The sequence below is a fragment of the Trichomycterus rosablanca genome, chromosome 25 (assembly GCF_030014385.1).
Source record: "Trichomycterus rosablanca isolate fTriRos1 chromosome 25, fTriRos1.hap1, whole genome shotgun sequence".
Lineage (NCBI taxonomy): Eukaryota > Metazoa > Chordata > Actinopteri > Siluriformes > Trichomycteridae > Trichomycterus > Trichomycterus rosablanca.
Window position 1 is genome coordinate 599,707 of NC_086012.1, and position 21,218 is coordinate 620,924.

The 21,218-nt window shown below is 48.1% G+C and overlaps 1 protein-coding gene across 1 annotated transcript; it reads left to right on the plus strand.

The window, feature by feature from the left end:
• Positions 1 to 3,393: 3,393 nt before the first annotated feature.
• shhb (sonic hedgehog signaling molecule b) lies at positions 3,394 to 8,557 on the plus strand. The gene is made up of 3 exons (XM_062987717.1): positions 3,394 to 3,705; positions 5,772 to 6,033; positions 7,863 to 8,557. The coding sequence occupies exons 1-3, from the start codon at positions 3,394 to 3,396 to the stop codon at positions 8,555 to 8,557; spliced, it is 1,269 nt and encodes a 422-aa protein (XP_062843787.1).
• The last annotated feature ends 12,661 nt before the right edge of the window (positions 8,558 to 21,218 follow it).

Sequence of the window (21,218 nt, forward strand, 5' to 3'; positions counted from 1 at the left end):
CTCCACCCACTGGCATATGCTTGGAAATCGTTCCTGCAAGGGCAAGGTGCGTTCGACTTAGTGCTCTGTAACTGGAGATCGGCATCAAACCCAGGAGTCCGGAGCTGTGCAGTACCCACACATGACACACAGACGTGTAGCATTTCAGCCACGCCCGCTGCGTGATGAAGGATTTGGTGAGAAGGAAGTTGCACAGAGCGCTGACCTCAAAACCTACCGAACAGCTCCGAGAGTCAACGGTGAGCCTGATTGAATGGGCACAAATTTCCACAGGTACAGTCCAACATCTTGTCAAAACCCTTCCCAGAGAAAGAGTGGAGTCTCTGTGTTCTTAGAAATGAATTAAAACGGATCGTTCAACTCTGAGTGGATTAATCGTTGATAGAATAATGAATCTCAGGTGCTGGCGAGGTGGCACAGCTGGCACTAGGTGCCACAGAGGAACAGGGGTCCCAAAGAGCCAATTTTTCCAAAAGCAGGTGCACACTTGCGCCCGTGAATCCGCCCCTGTGCATCACGATGAGCGAATCGCTCGGGGAACAGCGCCTCGTATCAGCACTAATCGTTTAATGGTCCGACGAGACGTCCAGCCACGAGCGGTACAAACACAATTAACCGAGTCCAGCCTTCAATCCTCCATCACAAATAAAGTGAAACCCCAGGGCGTGGGTTCTAATCCCTCCGCACACTGGAATTATGGGTAATCACTGAGAGTGAATTCTGAGCATGAATTAGAGCTCTCAGAGATCGACCGGACCGCCAGGAGAAAAACGCCGAGCTCCTTCGCCTCACCTTGTGCCATCGCCAGCCACCGCCGCCGCCTGTTACCATAGTGACAGACGGTTCGATCCAAGCCGCCGTCTGACCTGATGAGCTAATGAAAGGCGTCGCCGATAGAAGGACACAGAGTGATGAGTCTGTTCCCATCGCCAGGTCCAAAACCTTCAAAGCTCTGAGCTCATATCTGCTTCGTACATTTATGATTCCTATAATGATGAGTTTGTGGGTATACAATTACTGACTGTAGCTCATCTATCACCCTGTACACTTTGTCACCCCCTGAACCTCATTTATCCATCATAAAGGACTCACTAACATGGTAACGATGGTGGTGTGTACTGTTCTGGGATCAGTGTAGCAGGTGCAGCAGTGTTGTTGGGATTTTTACATACCTCAGTACTTATAGTAATCTGATTCTTTTATTGGCACCGGCGTGTTATTACTGATGGAGGGACAGTGAGGGGTAACACAGAGCCGCCAATCCACTGACTGCGTGATTTTAGGACCGGCTATAGAGGAAGCTCTTGGTGTTAGGTGTGTGTAGGTGTGTGTAGGTGCTTCCTGTTGAGCGTAACGGGCCCCTCCTGCCGCGCGGGGTTATCAGGGTCCACTGACCCGCCTGTCCGCAGCTATTCACGCCCCCTAAAGCCTCAGCGGAAACCGATCTTTCAGCGCCGCTGGTGACCGCTGTCCGTCCAGAGCTCCTGCAAACAATAAGACACGAGGGACTGGACATACCAGCTCAAAAGTATCAGGACACACCCTCTAATTACTCAGTTCATTACTAACAGGTGTAATAAATCAGGTATATAATAGAACACATTTATATATAATATAATATGAACCCGAACACCAACTGATCAATCAGTGCCCAGCCATACAAATACAAACACTGTCATCATTTGACTACATGGGCACAAATTCCCACACACAGACGTACTTCAAAGTTATGTAACTATTATTAATAATCTATATAAATAAAAGCTCTGCAGCTCTTTGTTATTATAATGAAATATCATAAATCTGTCCTCTTTCATCTTTTCTTTTCCTCGTGTTTTGATGTGATTTGGGACACACCCAGCCGCGCAGGACAGGGCTCCGTATGCCAGTAATCGTTCCGCCCCCACCGAGTGACGAGGGGGCGACGCTTTGCTCACTTACTTGCCAATTTTGTGGAACCGCTGCAAGTCTAAACAGGGACGGTGTGATGAATCCGCCGCTCGTTCCTTCTGAATGACGTGACCCGGCCAGCGTAAAATGATTTGTACGGTTCGTGGAAGGCGGAGATCCTCGTTCTCTAGGGTCAGCTGATTAATCATGAGCACGTCGTTCAATACAAACCAGCGACTCCAGCGGTACACCCAGCACAGTACACCCCAACAACACTGCTGCACCTGCTACACTCACACCAACAACACAAATATGTTAGTATCAGTGCAGTGCTGAGAAGGATCCACCACCCAAACATCATCTGCTCAGGGGTCTAATAGGAATTGTTCCAATTAATTAATGGGGTGTGGAAGGTGGCAAAGTGCACACAGCAACTAAACGGCTTCAGTCAGTAATTGTATACCCACACTGTTCATCTGTACGGCAGGTGTAGCTCATAAAATTGTCGATAAATAGACGAACCACTTAGGTGTTCCTAATAAAGTGCTGCGTGAGTGTGTGTGTGTGATTAAGATTTAATAATAATATTAGTGAGTGGGAACCGATTTGTGTCTCCACCAGTTCCAACTAGCTCAAGATCGTTCTTGGAGAAATTAGGAGTTCCATTTTTGGCTGAGGTAATCCTTTAAGCCTCCTGTCTGCAACTGGAAGGTGCTCGCTGATCTACGACTGCACTTGCACAACTCGGTGAGACTGGCAGAACAACGGCGGGCGTTACGGGTGTCGATTGAGGAGCCGGTCGGCCCTTTAATGATGCAGCTCATTACAACTGTCTGAGTTTCAGGGTCTGAGGTTCCCAAAATAAATAAAAACTAAAAGTGCTTAGCAATGCACCAGTTGTTGCATCACACCCTTAATGAAATTAAGGGGATTTGATCTGATACTCTCCTGGTTCATTGATTAATATGACAGATTTGTTTAGGGTGGAATGTGCTGAACTGTTGACTGGAAGGTTGAGGATTCAAGCACCACCAACACCAAGCTTCCACTGTCGGACAAAGCGAGTCAAATTTTGGAAAATAAGGGTCTCAAGGTGAGATTCGAACCAGTATCGCCTGCAGGACATTGGTGCGTTGCACCATCACTACCTACTGCAACGCTGTCTCACTTTGATTGATGAAAAGCAAAGAATTAATGAAGTAATGAACTAATTAGGGGCCAACAAGATGCGCGCGCATACACACACACACACACACACACACACATTACAGTAGAGTTCAGACCTGAATATGGGGATTTACTCCCCAGCCAATGAGCTCTCAGTGACCCTCTCGCTCCAAACCTGCGCGCGCTGCACCTGCTCGGGCTCGGACACGCGCACACACGAGCGCACGCGCTGGCACGCACTCACAGGCGCGAGACGCACCGGGAGGCTCGAGCACCGCTTCATCACCTTCATCATCCAGGTATCGCGAGGAGCCGCGCGCGCGCAGTCGGACGGAAATGGACCTGGTGCTGCTGCTCAGGAGGCTCGCGCTCGTCTCGTCCGTCTGCCTCCTGCTCGGCGCGGCGGCCACGCGCGCGTGTGGTCCGGGTCGCGGTTACGGCAAGCGCAGGCACCCGAAGAGGCTCACCCCGCTGGCGTACAAGCAGTTCATCCCCAACGTGGCGGAGAAGACGCTGGGCGCCAGCGGCAAGTACGAGGGCAAGATCACGCGCAACTCGGAGCGCTTCAAGGAGCTCGCGCCCAACTACAACCCCGACATCATCTTCAAGGACGAGGAGAACACCGGGGCCGACCGCCTCATGACCCAGGTTCGGTCCTCACACCCACACCACCGGGGAGAGCCAGGAGAACCGTTCAGGTTCCCCGAGGAACCTTTTCATGCACGGTTCCTTAAGCGTTTCTGTTGGAGACACGAACGATCCTGCAGGGTACCAGGAACCATGAAAAGCTTCCTCAGGGAACCACGAACGGTTCTTCTAATGAATAGCATCGTGATGAAGAAACTCCTGGTACTTTTATTTATTGTACCGACAATTAATAAGTTGAAGGTTTGTCTGAGGGAACCAAAAGTGGTTCCAAATCTTTCCTGCAAAATGAATGACATTTATATAATTATTTATTTCTTTTATTTCTGCACTTTTGAAATGATACCAAAGTACCACTGATGATTCCCTAAAGTACATTTTCATGGTTAATTCCTTAAGCGTTTCTGTGAACAATCCTGCAAGGTACCAGTCATGAAAATATTATTTAGGGAACCACGAACGGTTCTTCTTATAAATAGCATCGTAATGAAGAACTGTTGGTACTATTGTTTATTTATTTATTTATTTATTGTTCATTCAATCATTCCAAATCTTTCCTGCAGAATTAATGCTATTTATATATTTATTTATTTATTTTTTGCTTTTTTGAAACAACTAAAGTATCTGACTTCTATAATGTAATATAATTTAATATAATTAATTCTTTACACCTGTTGATGGATGCGGCTTAAACCTTTAAATGTAAAAGACGGGATGTTTGCGTAGATGGGTATTCAGCCTGTTTGTTTAGGGTTGTCCACATACTTTTGGTCATGTAGTCTATATAGAACATGTATTTTTATCTTATGGACGGTACCAGTCCAAATTCGGACACTATTGAATCAAAAGTGATTGTGAGAATTCATGAAATAGCAAAACTGATATAATAAATAAAGGTTCATTTTTTATAGTAATTAAAACATCAAGTGTTTAGTTCACTGCAAACTTTGGTTTTATTTATTTGTTCTGAAAATAAAGAGAAAAATAAAACCTTTGTGACCAGGAGACTCCAAACTTTTGATTGATGCTGTTTGTGATGATGCAGAGAGAAGAATTAATTCTAATAAAGTGATTTTATAAAAAAAATAAAGAAGAAATCTGTAATAATAATAATAATAATAATAATAATAATAATAATTGCCGCCGCCACAACTCATCAATATTAAACCATAAAAACTTTATTCTTATATAAATAAAGAGCATCTTAGTAAAGTTATTTATAAATGTGATGTGATTGGCTGTAGTTGCGGCGCCGGACGTGTTTTTAATTGACGCACAAAATATGAAAACTAAAATGATAAATTTGATTGTTTACATGAAGGAGGAATTAAAATATTTACATTTATTTATTTAATAATGCGATCAGATTTATTTAATTACTTAAAAGAGAAATAACAGATTAGGAAACAGAAATGCGCATCACATTTGTCTCATGAACCGTGTGATAATACAGGGGACCAGACAGGAAAAAGGTTCTGGAGTGAAACTGCTGTCATTTCTAACCATAAATCACATCATTGTTCTCCATAAATGTTCCATCAGGGTTCTTCTTAGTGCTGAGAACTCAACATTGTTAAGGAACCATCCATGAAAATGTACTTTATAGGAAAGCATCAGTGGTACTTTGGTAGGATCACCACAACTTCAGAAGTGCAGAAATAAAACAAATAAATTAATTAATTCATTAATTCTGCAGGAAAGATTTAGAATGATGCACTAGAGGAACCACTTTTGGTTTCCTAAAGACAAACCTTTAACTTTTTTAATGATACTTTAATCATTTGATGCAAAAATAAATCAGGATTGTTTTTGTTCAGGACGATTTCTGTTAAATTGTTCTTTAATTCTATTTTAATCTTCATTTTAGAAGTGCAGAAATATTTTAAAAGAAAACTTTTGACCATACAGTGTTTGTCCCATAATTTGAGGCTCTGCTTTCAGTAAGAAGCTGTTTTGGGGTTCAGACTTGGACTGATTTATTGATCGGGGGCGCTCAGAGTTAATCTGGGCTGATTCGGGGCCCTCGGACGCGTCCCGGATCAATAACCTTCTGCTCCTCTCTCACGCAGCGATGTAAAGACAAGCTGAACTCGTTGGCCATCTCGGTGATGAACCAGTGGCCGGGGGTGAAACTGCGCGTCACCGAGGCCTGGGACGAGGACGGCAACCATTTCGAGGAGTCTCTGCACTACGAGGGCCGGGCGGTGGACATCACCACCTCGGACAGAGACAAGAGCAAGTACGGGATGCTGTCCAGGCTCGCCGTGGAGGCCGGGTTCGACTGGGTCTACTACGAATCCAAAGCCCACATCCACTGTTCTGTTAAAGCAGGTGAGCGCCACATCCACCCTCAGGCAGGTACAGGGGGACGGGGGGGGGGGGGGGGGGGGGGGGGGGGGGGGGGTGTTCAGACTCCGAAAGTATCGGCTGTCCACATCAGCGACAGGTCCACACCCTCAATTATTTTTTAAAAATTTGACTTTGTTTCACGTCCATTTTTAAACTTTCTAAACCAAACAGTTGGACGTAAAACTCCTACAGACACTACATGTCCAAAAGTATATGGACGCCCCCTTAAATAATTAAGTTTAGGTGTTTTAGCCACACCCAAAACTAACAGTCACATAAAATCAATTTCACTTCTTTCTCCAAAGTGCTAAGAGAAAGTTTGGGGAAGGCCGCCTCCTGTTCCACGTACATGCTTCGATGAGATCGGTGTATAGGAGATCCTGTGGTCTGCACAGGGTTGGTCAGGGTCGCGGTGGGTCCGCTCCCACCGGGAAACACCAACACTGCGAGGCAGGACCACCCAGGACAGGGCGCTCATCCATTGACGGGCTTCGAACTCCCCCCATAGCCGGTTATGTCTGTGGAGACGTCCGGTGGGCCGATAGCATTACTGACCGTCATTAAACAAAATGTTACAAAGTTCACTAGCCCAGGATTCAAATCTCAGCGGTGCTATCGACCAGTCGTCTGCACGGACATGATTGGCTTACGTCCCATGGGGGGGGATGGATGAAACACCCTAGTCATTGGGAGGTGCACTTGACCCCCAAACTCGACCCAGAACACATTTGAGTTCTCCAGACTGATGATCTTTTGACTTAACAGGCACAAAGTCCCACAGACGTACTCCAAATTCTTGTGGAAAGCTTAAGTTTAAGCAACTCGTAGTCTGGTGTCCACATACTTTTGGCGTGTTTAGTACTGGGGTCCACGTTACGGAATGGAGGGGACGGGCACGTTGCAGACCTCCTGCCCTCGTGACGGTGCCGTACGAAAACAGCCTGGTGAGGAACCATTTGACGGCTCTGCTGTGGATCAGGACTTGGCAGCGCCGGCTTTATTAATCCCGGTTTATTCAGAGCTCGAACCCGGGATTAAGGTGCGGAGCCTCAATCAACACGCCGGTGTGGAATCAGAAGAGAAGCGGCGGCTGTGGGGCGGCGGTGGGGTGTGGGGTGGGGTGTGGGGTGGGGCGTGTTTGCTGTGACTCGGCGTGTAGGAGTGCGCGCACCTGAGCAAACACTCTCACAAAAACGTTTAGAACACAAACACCTAAACAGACGTGCCGGGTTCACGCCGGAGCAGCCCGCCGCCACCGCCGCCGCTCGAACAACAACACGCCCCTCCCGCTGTGACGCACCGCCACCTTCAGCTCTACTGCACTCATCAGAAGCTCCGAGCTCAGACCTTCAGATCCTCCACCACGTTTCACAGCCTCTCGCTAATCTCTGACAGAACGTGCCAAAAGCAAGGCTGGAACACCCTGGACCGGACACCAAGCCATCCAGACCCAGACATAGCCATTCATGTTAGTGTAGACATTATAGTGGGGTGCTCGAGTCCACCGGCAATCCAGGAATCGAATCTCAGATCTGCTATCGGCCAACCAGGCACCCACACAGACACATCTGTAGGGAGGGGCGATGACTGAAACAGGGTTCCTCATCACTGGTGTAAATGAGAGTTGCCTGCATGGGGGGTGGCTGATCATCGGTGGCTCCTTTTGCCTCTTTATCAGGGGTGGGGGTGGCAGAAACGGCGAGAAAGAAATAAGGTCCAATCGGACACAACTGGATTGAGTAAAAATAAATAAAAATAATCCCCGATGTTTTATTGATGTCACTAAGGAGTTTGTTGTGTTTTGGTTTCAGAGAACTCTGTGGCGGTTAAATCCGGCGGCTGTTTTCCCGCCTCTGCTTCGGTTCTCCTGGCTGATGGGAGCAGGAAGCGGGTGGAGGATCTGAAGGTGGGCGACAGGGTGCTGGCGGCGGACGAGGACGGGAACGCCGTGTACAGCGACTTCATCGCGTTCCTGGACCGAGACGCGAGCGTTCGTCGGACGTTTCTGGTCCTGGAGACGTCGGAGCCGGGCGTGGCCCTCATGCTCACGCCAGCGCACCTGGTTTTCGTCCGGGACGATTCGGCCGCCTCGGGGATGCTGGCGAAGTTTGCGAGCAGTGTGAGACCCGGTCAGGAGGTGTTCGTTTCGGAGGGGGGGCGTGGACGCCTGCGGGCGGCGCTCGTGGAGCGGGTTCGTACGGTGGAGGACGGCGGATCGTACGCGCCGCTCACGGCACACGGGACGGTGGTGGTGGACGGGGTGCTGGCGTCGTGCTACGCGGCCGTAGAGGAGCAGCGCTGGGCGCACTGGGCGTTCGCGCCGCTCAGGATGCGCCATGCGGTCACGGCGTCCACATGGTGGCGCTGGATCGTTCCGGATGTCAGTCTGAACGTCACGCTGGAGCAGGACGGGGTGCACTGGTACCCCCGGATGCTGCTGCACGTCGGGCCGTGGCTGCTGGACCGGGACTCGTTTCATCCGCTCGGGATCTCCAGCACCAGCTGAGAATACGGCGCTAAAGAGAGACGCTGACAATATGTTCTGTATGCACCATGTGGTAGAGTGTGAGTGATTACCCACAATTCAACAGCTCTCCAGGAGTCAGAAATAAAACAATCAAAAAATAATCGCCAGCAATTCTGAACTGCAGCAAAATCAAGAGGAACTCAGCGGTAAAACACGCTAGCCCAGCAGCGCTGACATCTCCAGGTCTTGGGTTTGAATCTCAGCTCTGCTATCAGCCTGTTGGGCACCCACACAGACACACAATCGGCTGAAACAGGGTTCCTCATCGCCGGTGTATGCACGACCCCTGCTGCGACTCTCAGAGTTTGAGTGCGTTTATCTCCGGTCTGTCATGGCAGAGCTAGTTTAACAGTGCAAACACGTTCATCGTAGCGTCGCTGCTACGTTCACGCTTTATATAAAACAACCGCATGTTCACAGATTAGCATTAACACGCTCCCGCCAAGCTAATCAAACGACGTTCGATGCTAACTCCACGTACCGGCGCTTTTGAAGGATTTGTGGTTTAGACCTGCAGCACTTCATTCATTCATTCAGAGTCTGTATTACCGCTGCCTTAACCTGGTCAGGGTCACAGTGGGTCTGATTTACTGGGCGAAGGGCAGGAAACACCCTGGACAGGTTGCCAATCCATCACAAGACACACACACAGCTAGACAGTTCGAATCTCAACTCTCCGTGCTCTCCGTATGAACCCGGTGCAGGTGAAAAGAAGTGGTCGGTGCTGCACACGTGTCGGAGGGGGCGTGTGTTAGTCACGACCCTCCTCGGTCAGGAGTGGAGAGGCCTGCAGTTCCATTACTCGTGAGGTTCGTCATCCTCGGATCTTCTGGTTACTACTGAAGCAAACTTCACCAAACACCCCTCCAACAACATCCCCCCCCCCCCCCCAAACCTAACCCCCCAACACTAACACCCCCCCCCACATACATATACACACCTAACACCCCTCCGGCACTGAAGCATTTACATTTTCGGCATTTAATATTGTCTAAACAATTTAGGGTTAGGGGCCAGTGACAACCTGGCAGTGGTGGGGCTTGAACCAGCAACCCTTTGATTTACTAGTACCTTAACCTGTAGGCTACAGCTGCCCCAGTGTTCTTTATACTGAGATGTTTGTATTATTTTGATGATGTGAAGCTCACCTGACCTGACATGACGTGACGCGTCTCTCTGAATAATTTATTTGTATTTGGGATCTCGTGTGTATAAAGAGCTGCAGACGGGACCCCGGAGTCACCGGCCAACCGAACTTCAGATTCTAGCGGATAATCCGACACTCATAAATTATATTTTTCTACACAGATTTGTATATTAGATTATTGTGTTTGTTTTGACTAATCTAAACTATTTACAGTCACGTTTCGTTATTTGAAGTCGTGAGAGATTAAAATGTTTGTGGTATTTAAATGTTTGATGTATTTACACCAGTAACTGATTTTTAATTCTGTTCATGTACTGACTGACAGAGTCATGAATAAAAACTTCACTAATGAATAACGGCGAGACTATTCCTCTAAATAATAAACAAAAACCACACAAATTCTCATCGTTTTATTCCGAAGCACTTAAACATTACGAGTTGCTGCTACTCCAGAAATCACACTTTTCTGAAGATTTTGGAACATGACTGCAGGGATTTACTTTCATTTTAGCCGGAGAAGCATTTATTAGGCCTGGCTCATGGTAGGTGTTCCACTTCATCCCAGAGGTGAGATTTAGGGTGATTCAGATGAACAGTTTCTTTACAGCGCTGACTTTGCTGAGACAGGAGAGAGAGCTTCAGATCCCAGTGCTGGTGTGTTAGTGCTTTAGACCGCCGTGCCGCTACGCGAGCGCCCCAGACATGAGTTTTAATGACGTGTGAACTTTACTGATCCCGCTAAATGTTTATATTTAAATATATTTACTAAATATATATAAAAATGTTTAGATTAAGGGGGAGATTCAAGTGTTACAGCAGCTCCAGCACAATAAATACAGTTAAAATAAATAAAATCATTTAATGACAGTTCCTACTATACAGCAGATTAACCAGCATGATGATCAGGGTCCAGTGGGTCCGGAGCAGGTAGAAGGTCCTCGTTTATTTTAAACTGCACCTCACGTTAATCAACCAATGAAACTTTTTCCTCATGACACGACCTACAAGTGAAGTATAAATCTGATCTAATCCCGCAGCCGAGCCACCGAGGGTCCGGGGGTGTTCCCTAAACCTCCCAAACTTCTGCCGTCTCGTTTACAGACCTCATTCGCTAAGCCATCACCGCCGATACAGCGCTCCACAGACGTCAGCGCTTAAGGTTTTAATCCTATTTAATTAGTTTATTTTTCATTTGCTGTTTAAACACTTAATAACTGATCTGCTCATGAATCACGGCGTGTCTGATCACGCAGAACCTGACGGAAATACGTCGCTGAAGGAGCTTCAGTTCACAGCTCAGGGGGCTGTTTTATTTCTGCATTTTCTCCCAGTTTAGTCGTAGCCAGTTCCTCCTCCTATGCTGGTGTATGAGGAGGGTATATTCTCCTGACACGCCCTCCCTTCTTATTCTCCCGTACTTCGGTGGATTGGTGCGTGAGGTCGGTCTCACTCACGGAGAGTCACGCGCGGATCTCCACGTTCCTCCACTTCTGTACAGGCACCTCAGGCTACTAACCAGGGTCTTTCCACAGCCTCAAAGACCCCGCCCACTTTTTAGTCCAGTCTTTTCTCATCCAGCAGACTAGCGGATGGTTTTGTCCAGTGCAGGCACTAAAGGGCGCCCAGCCGTCCAGTATCAGAGCTGAGATTCGAACTGGGAGAGTCCAGGATCCCAGCGCTGGTGCATCACCTATAGGCCCCCCTGTGGTTATATTTTGTTTTCCCTTACACACTGGTCCTGCTAGTCCTGATGTTGGTACACCTAAAGATGTACTGAATGAGCGTGTGTGTGTGTGTGTGTGTGTGTGTGTGTGTGTGTGTGTGTTTAGCAGTTACTTATATCATGTTTGTTAGTAAGACAGGACACAGTAACATTAAGGACAATGCTCTAATACCCAGCAATGGCAGTCTGGTATCGTATCATGATTCCAATGAATAATAATGATAATCCCGGAGTCTAAACCTTTGATCCAGCAGCACCGCCTTAATTATCCTCTAAATATCGAGCATTATGCCAGAGATTGAGGATTATACACCTGTGTGATGTTTACCAGCTCTACTCGTTTTACCATGCGTTTCATCTTAATTAAGGATTTAATCACAGCAGCGCGGAACCAGAGGAACCGGAATCAGGATCAGCCGTGTAAGCGGTTATCCTTGGTTCCTGATTGAAAGAGTGTGAGAATTTGGGAACCTGTAGTGGCTCGGTGGGTAGCACCGTCACCTCATAGCAAAGAAGTCCTGGGTTCCTTCTGCTTGCATGTTCTTTCCGTGTCCGTGTGAGTTCCTCCGTCCTGTCTGGGGTGTTTTCTAGCTTTTTCCCAGTGAAACGGACCCACAGCGACCCTGAGTAGGATAAATCGGTGGTAAAACAGACAATAAATGAATGAATGAATAAATGATTAGAAAAAGTCCGCGTGTATAATCAGAAATGCGGAGATGCAGCAACAGCGACATCTGGTGGCGGAGAGTAAAACTGCATTACAGCCGCTTCACTGCAACTCTACCTACTGTATTCATCCGCAGTAACGAGGGAGAATGTGGACACGCCCTTTTAATTATGAAGTTCAGGTGCTTCAGCTACACGCGGTGCTTACAGGTGTGTAAAATCACATAAAATTATTAAACTGGTGTAATAATAATTACAGCTTATACAGATCAGGTTGAATTCATTGTGGCTGTGCATTTGCGCCCTCTGCTGTCTGGTGATGGATGATCCGTAGGGCTTAGCGTGTCTCTCTGAGGTCAATGCGTCACCTCACTACTAGAGTTTACTGCGGGCAGGTAAAAAGGTGGCTGGCGACTGCACGGGTGTAGAAGGGGGCGCGTGACAGTCTCAGCCCTCATCGGATCTATTCGTTATGTCTCCACCAATCAGCCGCAGAGAAACGGAACACTCAAGAGGGCAAATTAATCTAAACAAACAAGCTGCTCCACTGTTAAAAGGAACCAAATTAAAGAAACGTGTTTCCACGAATGGGAATTTTGCTGTATAGTGCAGATCATATAGAAATATATATATATATATTATTTGTTTTGTTGATTGGGGGGGGGTCATTCTAGGTTGTGTGTGTGTCCTTGTCATAAACAATCCAATTCTAAAGGTGCAATTAAACACGAAAAGCTCATGCAAACACACACACACACACACACACACTCGCTTAAATAAAATGCAGAAACTGAACTGCTAAAAAATTAAAATTATGATAAATAGATGCAAATAATAAATGTTGTTGATTTTCATTTTGCATTCTTGTTGAAAATTCAAACTTACAGCACACACACACACACACACACTGACACCGCGAGTGTGTGTAAAGCTGCACGTTACAGAGCTGGGATCGGCTCTTCTGCACAAAGCCGTCGTTGAGTGATGGAGACGTGGAGGAATAAACACGACCCCCGAGCCCGGCGCGGCGACACAACTCAAATTGCTTAATGAGGAGAGTAAGTAACAGCGCTTTAAAGACTGTTGCAACAAGGATCGACATTCCAGCGGCGCCGCGCTTTTGAGGAGAGGCGCACTGTTGACTCTGCGAGGTTTAGACATGCTGGAGGACACAAAAGCACTGGAGCAAAGACGCGGGGACGACCGGCAGCACAAAAAGATCTGCTCAGGATGCATTCCAAGGGTGCCGGAAAACAAACTGGGCCCTAATCCCCTCGCCGGGCCACACTCGGACGGATTAGAAAGGGACCACTCTCTGTAAATGTTGACATTCCCTCCCCGCGCGGGGCTTTGGGGGTCTCGGAAAATATTTCAAAACGTAACGTCTGGAGCAAACAAAAGAAGTGGAGCTCAGAGGATGAAGCCGGGTTGGTGGATTTGAGACGCACCGCGGGTTCCTCGGGTTGTGCACCAACATGGCTCTCAGGGGTCAGAGTTTGATCCTCGTTTTTGAGGAGTTTAGCGAGAAATATACGATCTTCTTGCTTTTCCTCATGGTACTCTGAACAACAAGAGTCATAAAATACGAACCCTACAGCTCTGCTATCAGCCGACCGGGTGCCTACACAGACGCACAATTGGCAAGGGTTCCCCGTCACTGGGGTAATTACGACCTCTGCTGACCGGCTGAGGCACCTACACAGGGGGCGAATAATCACGGACAGCAGTGCGGGGCTCTTCACATGCAATACTGAGCTTTGTAAGACCCTGTGATTGATAGGTGAAAAGAAGTGATCAACGGCTGTGGAGTGACCAATTCCATAACCCAAAAAAGAGAACATCAGACCCAAAGAGGAGAACAAAAGAGGACGTATGGTCACCCTAGTTAATCAGCAGATTTAGCTCAATTAGTGATCGTTAACTGCTGCTTTGATGCCAAACTCCTCACTCCACAAGGGTCCTCAGGAAGCTGATTGACCGCCTGAACCTCATTAACACCGATAATGATGCACAGACGTGAAGGAGCTGCTGACTGAACTCCACCACTAGGTGGCGCCACCGCTGCATTCAGAGCCGAAGTGAGAAGGAAAGAAATGCGGGGGGATTAAAACACGTTCCTTCAAAACTGAGTGATTATTATAAACCAGGACTGAATGATGGACGTGATCAGTTCAGTTTGGACTAAGAATTGGTTCTTGTATAAAATATAATCATGTTTACCTGTCTACACAATGCAGCCCGTTTTTAAGCACAAACCTAAATGAAGCTTCAGGTTCCACCATCACACCACGTGTATCCCAGTCTGAGAACCAGTGCTGTACAGGAAACAGTTCTGCACATTTACTGGTTTGTTCTTGGTTTCTGTGTCACACCGCGTGGTCAAAAGTGATTTTTCCAGTCAAGTAAATGTAAGCAGATGATTATGAAGTGATCAGGGTGTCCAAACTGCACAAGAATGTGGAACTATCAAATAATAATGATGATAATAATAATAATAATGAACACTGTTTGTGGAACTACGGAACACAGAATGGAACCCATAGATTATCACGTTATAGTGAGACATTCAGAACTCTGGTTCAAACCTGTTTTCCATGGTTTGATTTTTTGGTCAAATTTGATTTGATTTGGTTCTTAAACTGGTTCCGTTCAGGCTTCTTAGAACTTTGGTGCTTTTTAGAGAACCGGTCCGTGTTTTCACCAGTTTTTGGGAGCCAAGGATGCTCGCTGAACCAGAATGGAGCTTGTTCCACGTTGGTTGAGGGCAGAAACAGGGGAAGAACGTCCAGGAGGGCAAAACTTTTCAGCAGCACTTGTTTGCCCCAAACAAAGGTGGTAACCTACACCGCTGTGGAAATGGTTTTAGTTTAGGTTTAGTCCAGGCTCTCAGAGGATCTGATAATGAAGTCTATGTGCAGGCTGATGCTGTCCTCTAGTGCTGGGTTTTTCAAACTGAAAAAAATGGGTCCCAAAAAAATAATAATAATGAAATAAACTGGTACATGAGTGCCCCCTTGTGGAGACTTTATGTTACATCTTGTTTAGAGCGAGTAAGATGAATTGTTTGTGTTGCCTGGGTGAGTAAAAATCATGGATCATTGATGAGTGTCTTCAGCTACACAACCCTGCAACACACACAGCACAGGAATGCATTGCAGTGTGTGTGTGTGTGTGTGTGTGTGTGTGTGTGTGTGTGTGTGTGTGTTTGGTGGGGGGGGGGTTCGGGGAGAGAAAGTAATTTCTGCACGGTGCCCCCACATAACAATTTTTTATGGGTAAAAGGATTAGGGACGATACACAGAGGGGGGCGCCAAAGGTGCCACCAAAACTACTGTTGTTTTAAACAGGCTGCAGGTTTTATATGTTCAACTAGTAATACCATAAATGACCTGTGGATGGCGCACTGTAGTCACTTTTAAAAGCAGACATCAGCAGGCATGAATAGAAATGGCAACCCTAAACCTGGTCACAGACTCTCAACGTTTTAACCCCTAGTGTCGTAATTAAAGCATTAATAATAATATAGGCGAGTGTGCGAGTGTGTGTGCGAGTGTGTGTGTGTGTGTGTGTGTGTGTGTGTGTGTGTGTGTGTGTGTGTGTGTGTGTGTGTGTGTGTGTGTGTGTGTGTGTGTGTGTGTGTGTGTGTGTGTGTGTGTGTGTGTGTGTGTGTAAAATGAAGTAACCTAAACTCAGGAGGTGATGTTTACACCCAGAACCTTTTCCTCGAACCCCCAGCTCATGTTTTCCAGGTGACCTTACAGAACAGAGCGTCCACCTCCTAATAAACACTTGAAATGAATAAAGAAGCGTCCACTGATCAGTCGAGTCCGGTTAGTTTCCGTCTCACTCCTGACTGACCTGGACGAGGAACCTTCAGACAGACCCCAGCAGCTCAGGAAGACAGAAGAAAGCCCTTCAACTGACACAAGGACAGCAGCTCCACACACACACACACACACACACACACACACATACTGACCACCCACTCGCCTGCTCGTCTGTCCATGTTGGCACGAAGCGGGCACTGCCCATCTGGCCTGGTCGGACGAGCTCACGCCGAGGCGACCGATTTAGTTCGTCCTTCTGCCGTCAGCTGATGTTTCAATAGACGCGGCTCTGCGGGGACGGCCCGACTGAACCCGGAATCAAACAGCACGTGGAACAGTGGTCTCTACGTCAAGGTCAGCACGAAAACCGTAAGCTGTCACATAATGACGAGAGGAGGGTCGGATCAGAGAATCTGATGAGCTCTAGGAAACCTCTAGGTCACTTTGAGTTGGAACACAGGTGACTGCAGTCAAGCAAGCTTTATATCTCAGGAAAGAATAATGAGGCGCCTGCTTCCCGACACTTTGATGGTACATTTTGTTGTGCCAACTGTGGTTACTGCATCAGACTAGTGATCAGAAGGTTGCTTGCTCAAGCCCCATCATTGCCAAGTTGCCACTGTTGGGCCCCTGAGCAAGGCCTTTTGTACTTAATTGCTTGAATTGTTTTAACTGTAAGTCACTTTGGATGAATTTTTCTTTGGCATAAATCCTCACAGACATATGCCAAAACCTTGTTTTGTCATGCCAGAGGAGGTGGGTAGGGCGACTCCACATCAATGCCCGTGGTTTGGATGGTTGGGTGTCCGTATACTTTCGGCCACGCAGTCTAGTGCTGCAGTTGTTTGTAATTTTAGGAAGCAAACATTTGTCCATTCCACCTTCGCCAGCCAGCGCCCCCAGAACAGCGTGGCACGTTGTTTACATGGCATGATGGTCCAGCAGATCTGGGCCGACACGCCAGCAGGAGAGAGGAACAAGACAAGAAGCATCACGCCAGGGTTCCAGTCAGCATAAACACACTCGCACAGATGTTCCGGGTGAGCGTGGGCGGGAGGCGGGCACGGCCGGGCAGAGCCAAGGTCGATACTTTGGGTCAGAGGAACCAAACTGGCGCCGCCATTCAGCTGGGTCATGCACGTCAACCTCACAGCTAACTGTTCATCCTGAACATCATGGTGCTCGCTTTTTCTTAAAGCCTTGAGTGTGTCTGTGGGAATTTGTGCCCTGACAATCTTCTCAGAAGGCTTTGAAGTGTGTCTGTAGGAATTTGTGCTTGTTTAGTGAAAAGATGACAGCAGTTTGTATTTGTAATGCTGGGTGGTGATTGATCAGTCGATGTTCCGGTTCATCCCAGAGCTGTTGGTGGGGCTGAGGTCAGGGCTCTGTGCAGGACGCTGGAGTTTCTTGGAGTTTCCCTGGAACAGGAAGGGTCCTTTCCTAAACTGTTGCAAAGTTGGAAGCATATAGTTTCCTTTATATGATTGATTCGTTACACCTGTGTGCGACTGTACTTTTGTCCGTGTAGCGTATCTCACCATAAATTTGGGAAGCGGCTATGCCTAAGGTATCAGGCCTGCGGGTCGCTCCACGGTTCCTTCAGGCAGAAACATCTCAAGGACGTCTGAGGAGCAGGGAAGGTGAACGAGGTACGAACGGATCGATTCTCAAACCGACGTGGCTCCGTGCTTTGTTCCCGCGCCGTCGTGAGCGCTATCGTCCCCGCCGCCGAAATAATTACCTCTCCTTATCTGGAGAGGAGCCGCTGGAGCGGGATCCGCCCACCCGCCGGCTCTTTATTCCAGAGCGGGACTGACACGCGGCGGAGAGATTAATTGCACGTTTTCAGAAGGGGGGTGACGGGGGGTGACGTCCACCGGAGAAACACCTGAAAGCTGCCTGATGGAGGAGAGAGAGGAGCGAGATAAGATTGTCAGGAAGAACAGAGGAGCGGCCTGACGGGGCCCCTGCAGAGGCCCTTCAGCATCGATCCTGCCGTCTTGAAAGCCTCCTCGCTCTCTCTCTCTCTCCGTCTCCTCTATTGAGACTGACACCGCGTTATCTTCATCTCCGCTGTGCCCCTGAGCCCCGCCGAAACCGAGCCGCCAGATTGAGCTCGTCTGAGGTGGGAGGGGGGCGTGGAGGGAGAATTAGGGGACGAGGGTCATTCCGTGTCCTTCATGGTGACCAGTCGGGGGTCCGGGGACAGTGTCCTGACCAGGGAAGCGCCAGTCCAGTCACTAAATGGGCAGAAATTCTCACAGACGTATGCCGAAATCTTGTCATAAGCCCCTCCAGAAGAGTAACCGAGTAACTGAATCAGTACTGAACGGGCACAAAGGCCCACAGACACACTCCAAAATATTGTAAAAGCTCACGGGTTTAGAATTGAATGTCTGACAGGCTTCGGTCGGGCGTCCACACACTTTTGGACGTACAGTAGGAGTGTCTGGTGGCTCCTTCCTCTGGTAAGCCTTTTTACTGGATAGACTTTGGAGTGTGACTGTGAGGATTTGTGCGTGTTCAGTCAGTAGAGTCAAGCACTGATGTGACTGGAGACAGGGGGACTTCATATACCTTGTGTGTGTGTGTGTGTGTGTGTGAGTGTGCGTGTGCGTGCGTGTGCGTGTGTGTGTGTGTGTGTGTGTGTGAGTGTGCGTGTGCGTGCGTGTGCGTGTGTGTGTGAGGAGAGAGGTTGATTGTGATGTCTGGACCCGAGTGAAGACGCCGCCGCGTCTGATTGGTTGATTGATTGACTGATTGATTGATTAAGGACTGAATCTCTGAGAGATCTGACAGCCGGTATTGATCCGCTCGGATCCTCTTTGTGTGAGCTGATAATCAGCGTAATGACCCGCCTTCAGCCAATCACACTGACCTTGAGCTGACTGGGCGGGCGGGCGGGCGAGAGAGAGAGTCACATGATCAGCGTACATTCACAGAGCACTTTATTAGGAACACCTACCTGGTCTGTACATGCATTCATTATGTTATAGGCTACACATACCATACAGATAAACATGTGGGTATACAATTACTGACTGTACCTGACCCCCGCCCCAAACACACACACACACACACACACTCACAAGTGCTCACGAGTTGGAAATCCTCCCTGACCTCTCGATCCCTGTTCTCTCCTGCCGGAATTGGCCCCGGTGTAGCTTTGGCACACTTTCCCGCCCTGGCACTCTGTTTGCCTGATGGCACTGGGCATCCCCATGGCAACAGGCCGGGTCAGTGAATGATGTGGCACAGAAATCTGATGGACAGACTCAGTGGAGACATTTAGACGTCTCTTGATACTTCAATTTCTGCAACTGTTTCTTTTCTGTGACGGAATGATTCTTTAATCTTAAAATACTTTCATGTGGATGGTTGTAGCCTAGTGGGTGGAGCTTTGGGCTGTCAATCTGAACATTGTGGGTTTGAATCCAGGCTCTGCTAGGCGGCTACTGTTGGCCCCTTGAACAAGGCTGGGATACACGGAATCTCAGCTCTGCTATCGGCCGGCCGGGCGCCTACACAGACATGATCTGCTCAGTGAAGGGAGGGAGGGTCTGAGGGATTCCTCATAACTGCCGCAGTTACAACCTCTGCTGGCTGATCGATGGCGCTGCACATTTCCAGTGATAATGGAGATCGGTGTGTGACTCTCTGTGCGCGATACGGATCTCCGTCTTATTCCGGAGACAAATCTGAAATACCTCAGGTGATTGTGACGATGCCGCCGCACATTAACGCGTTGCCTGCGGGTCCAGAACCGAGTGAGCTGTGGACGTGGACGCCGGATGTACGTCAGGGTCGTTCAGAGTGCATCTCTCTCCGGTTCAGCAGGTCTGAAGGATGCGGTGGAAGCTCGCTGACCCCTGCGGGCGGAGAGCCGACCTGCTGCTGAACGAGCATATGCTGAACTGGGAACACTGGCTGATCTCCACTTCTGTTTGGACCTCAGGAAAGTTCCGGTAAATCACAGATGCTCACGGTGAAGAGTACGAGCGGAGCGAGGTGTAGGATCTGTCACGGTTTCCACTGCGTCACCTCAATTTAGACATATCCAACACATCACAGATCCTATTTTACTGCAGTTTGTTTGTTTGCGAGCGTCTTTTATTCTCTGAGTACAGTGTATCACAAAAGTGAGTACACCGCTCACATTTCTGCAAATATTTCATTATATCTTTTCATGGGACAACACTATAGAACTAAAACTTGGATATAACTTAGAGTAGTCAGTGTACAACTTGTATAGCAGTGTAGATTTACTGTCTTCTGAAAATAACTCAACACACAGCCATTAATGTCTAAATGGCTGGCAACATAAGTGAGTACACCCCACAGTGAACATGTCCAAATTGTGCCCAAAGTGTCAATATTTTGTGTGACCACCATTATTATCCAGCACTGCCTTAACCCTCCTGGGCATGGAATTCACCAGAGCTGCACAGGTTGCTACTGGAATCCTCTTCCACTCCTCCATGATGACATCACGGAGCTGGTGGATGTTAGACACCTTGAACTCCTCCACCTTCCACTTGAGGATGCGCCACAGGTGCTCAATTGGGTTTAGTCCATCACCTTTACCTTCAGCTTCCTCAGCAAGGCAGTTGTCATCTTGGAGGTTGTGTTTGGGGTCGTTATCCTGTTGGAAAACTGCCATGAGGCCCAGTTTTCGAAGGGAGGGGATCATGCTCTGTTTCAGAATGTCACAGTACATGTTGGAATTCATGTTTCCCTCAATGAACTGCAGCTCCCCAGTGCCAGCAACACTCATGCAGCCCAAGACCATGATGCTACCACCACCATGCTTGACTGTAGGCAAGATACAGTTGTCTTGGTACTTCTCACCAGGGCGCCGCCACACATGCTGGACACCATCTGAGCCAAAAAAGTTTATCTTGGTCTCGTCAGACCACAGGGCATTCCAGTAATCCATGTTCTTGGACTGCTTGTCTTCAGCAAACTGTTTGCGGATTTTCTTGTGCGTCAGCTTCCTTCTGGGATGACGACCATGCAGACCGAGTTGATGCAGTGTGCGGCGTATGGTCTGAGCACTGACAGGCTAACCTCCCACGTCTTCAACCTCTGCAGCAATGCTGGCAGCACTCGTGTCTATTTTTTAAAGACAACCTCTGGATATGACGCCGAACACGTGGACTCAACTTCTTTGGTCGACCCTGGCGAAGCCTGTTCCGAGTGGAACCTGTCCTGGAAAACCGCTGTATGACCTTGGCCACCATGCTGTAGCTCAGTTTCAGGGTGTTAGCAATCTTCTTA

Excerpts from the sequence above, each read along its gene's own strand:
- shhb (XM_062987717.1), top strand. The coding sequence starts at position 3,394 with ATGGACCTGGTGCTGCTGCTCAGGAGGCTCGCGCTCGTCTCGTCCGTC. Across the intron at positions 3,706-5,771 it reads CCGACCGCCTCATGACCCAG|CGATGTAAAGACAAGCTGAA; the intron begins GTTCGGTCCTCA and ends TCTCTCACGCAG. Across the intron at positions 6,034-7,862 it reads CCACTGTTCTGTTAAAGCAG|AGAACTCTGTGGCGGTTAAA; the intron begins GTGAGCGCCACA and ends TTTTGGTTTCAG.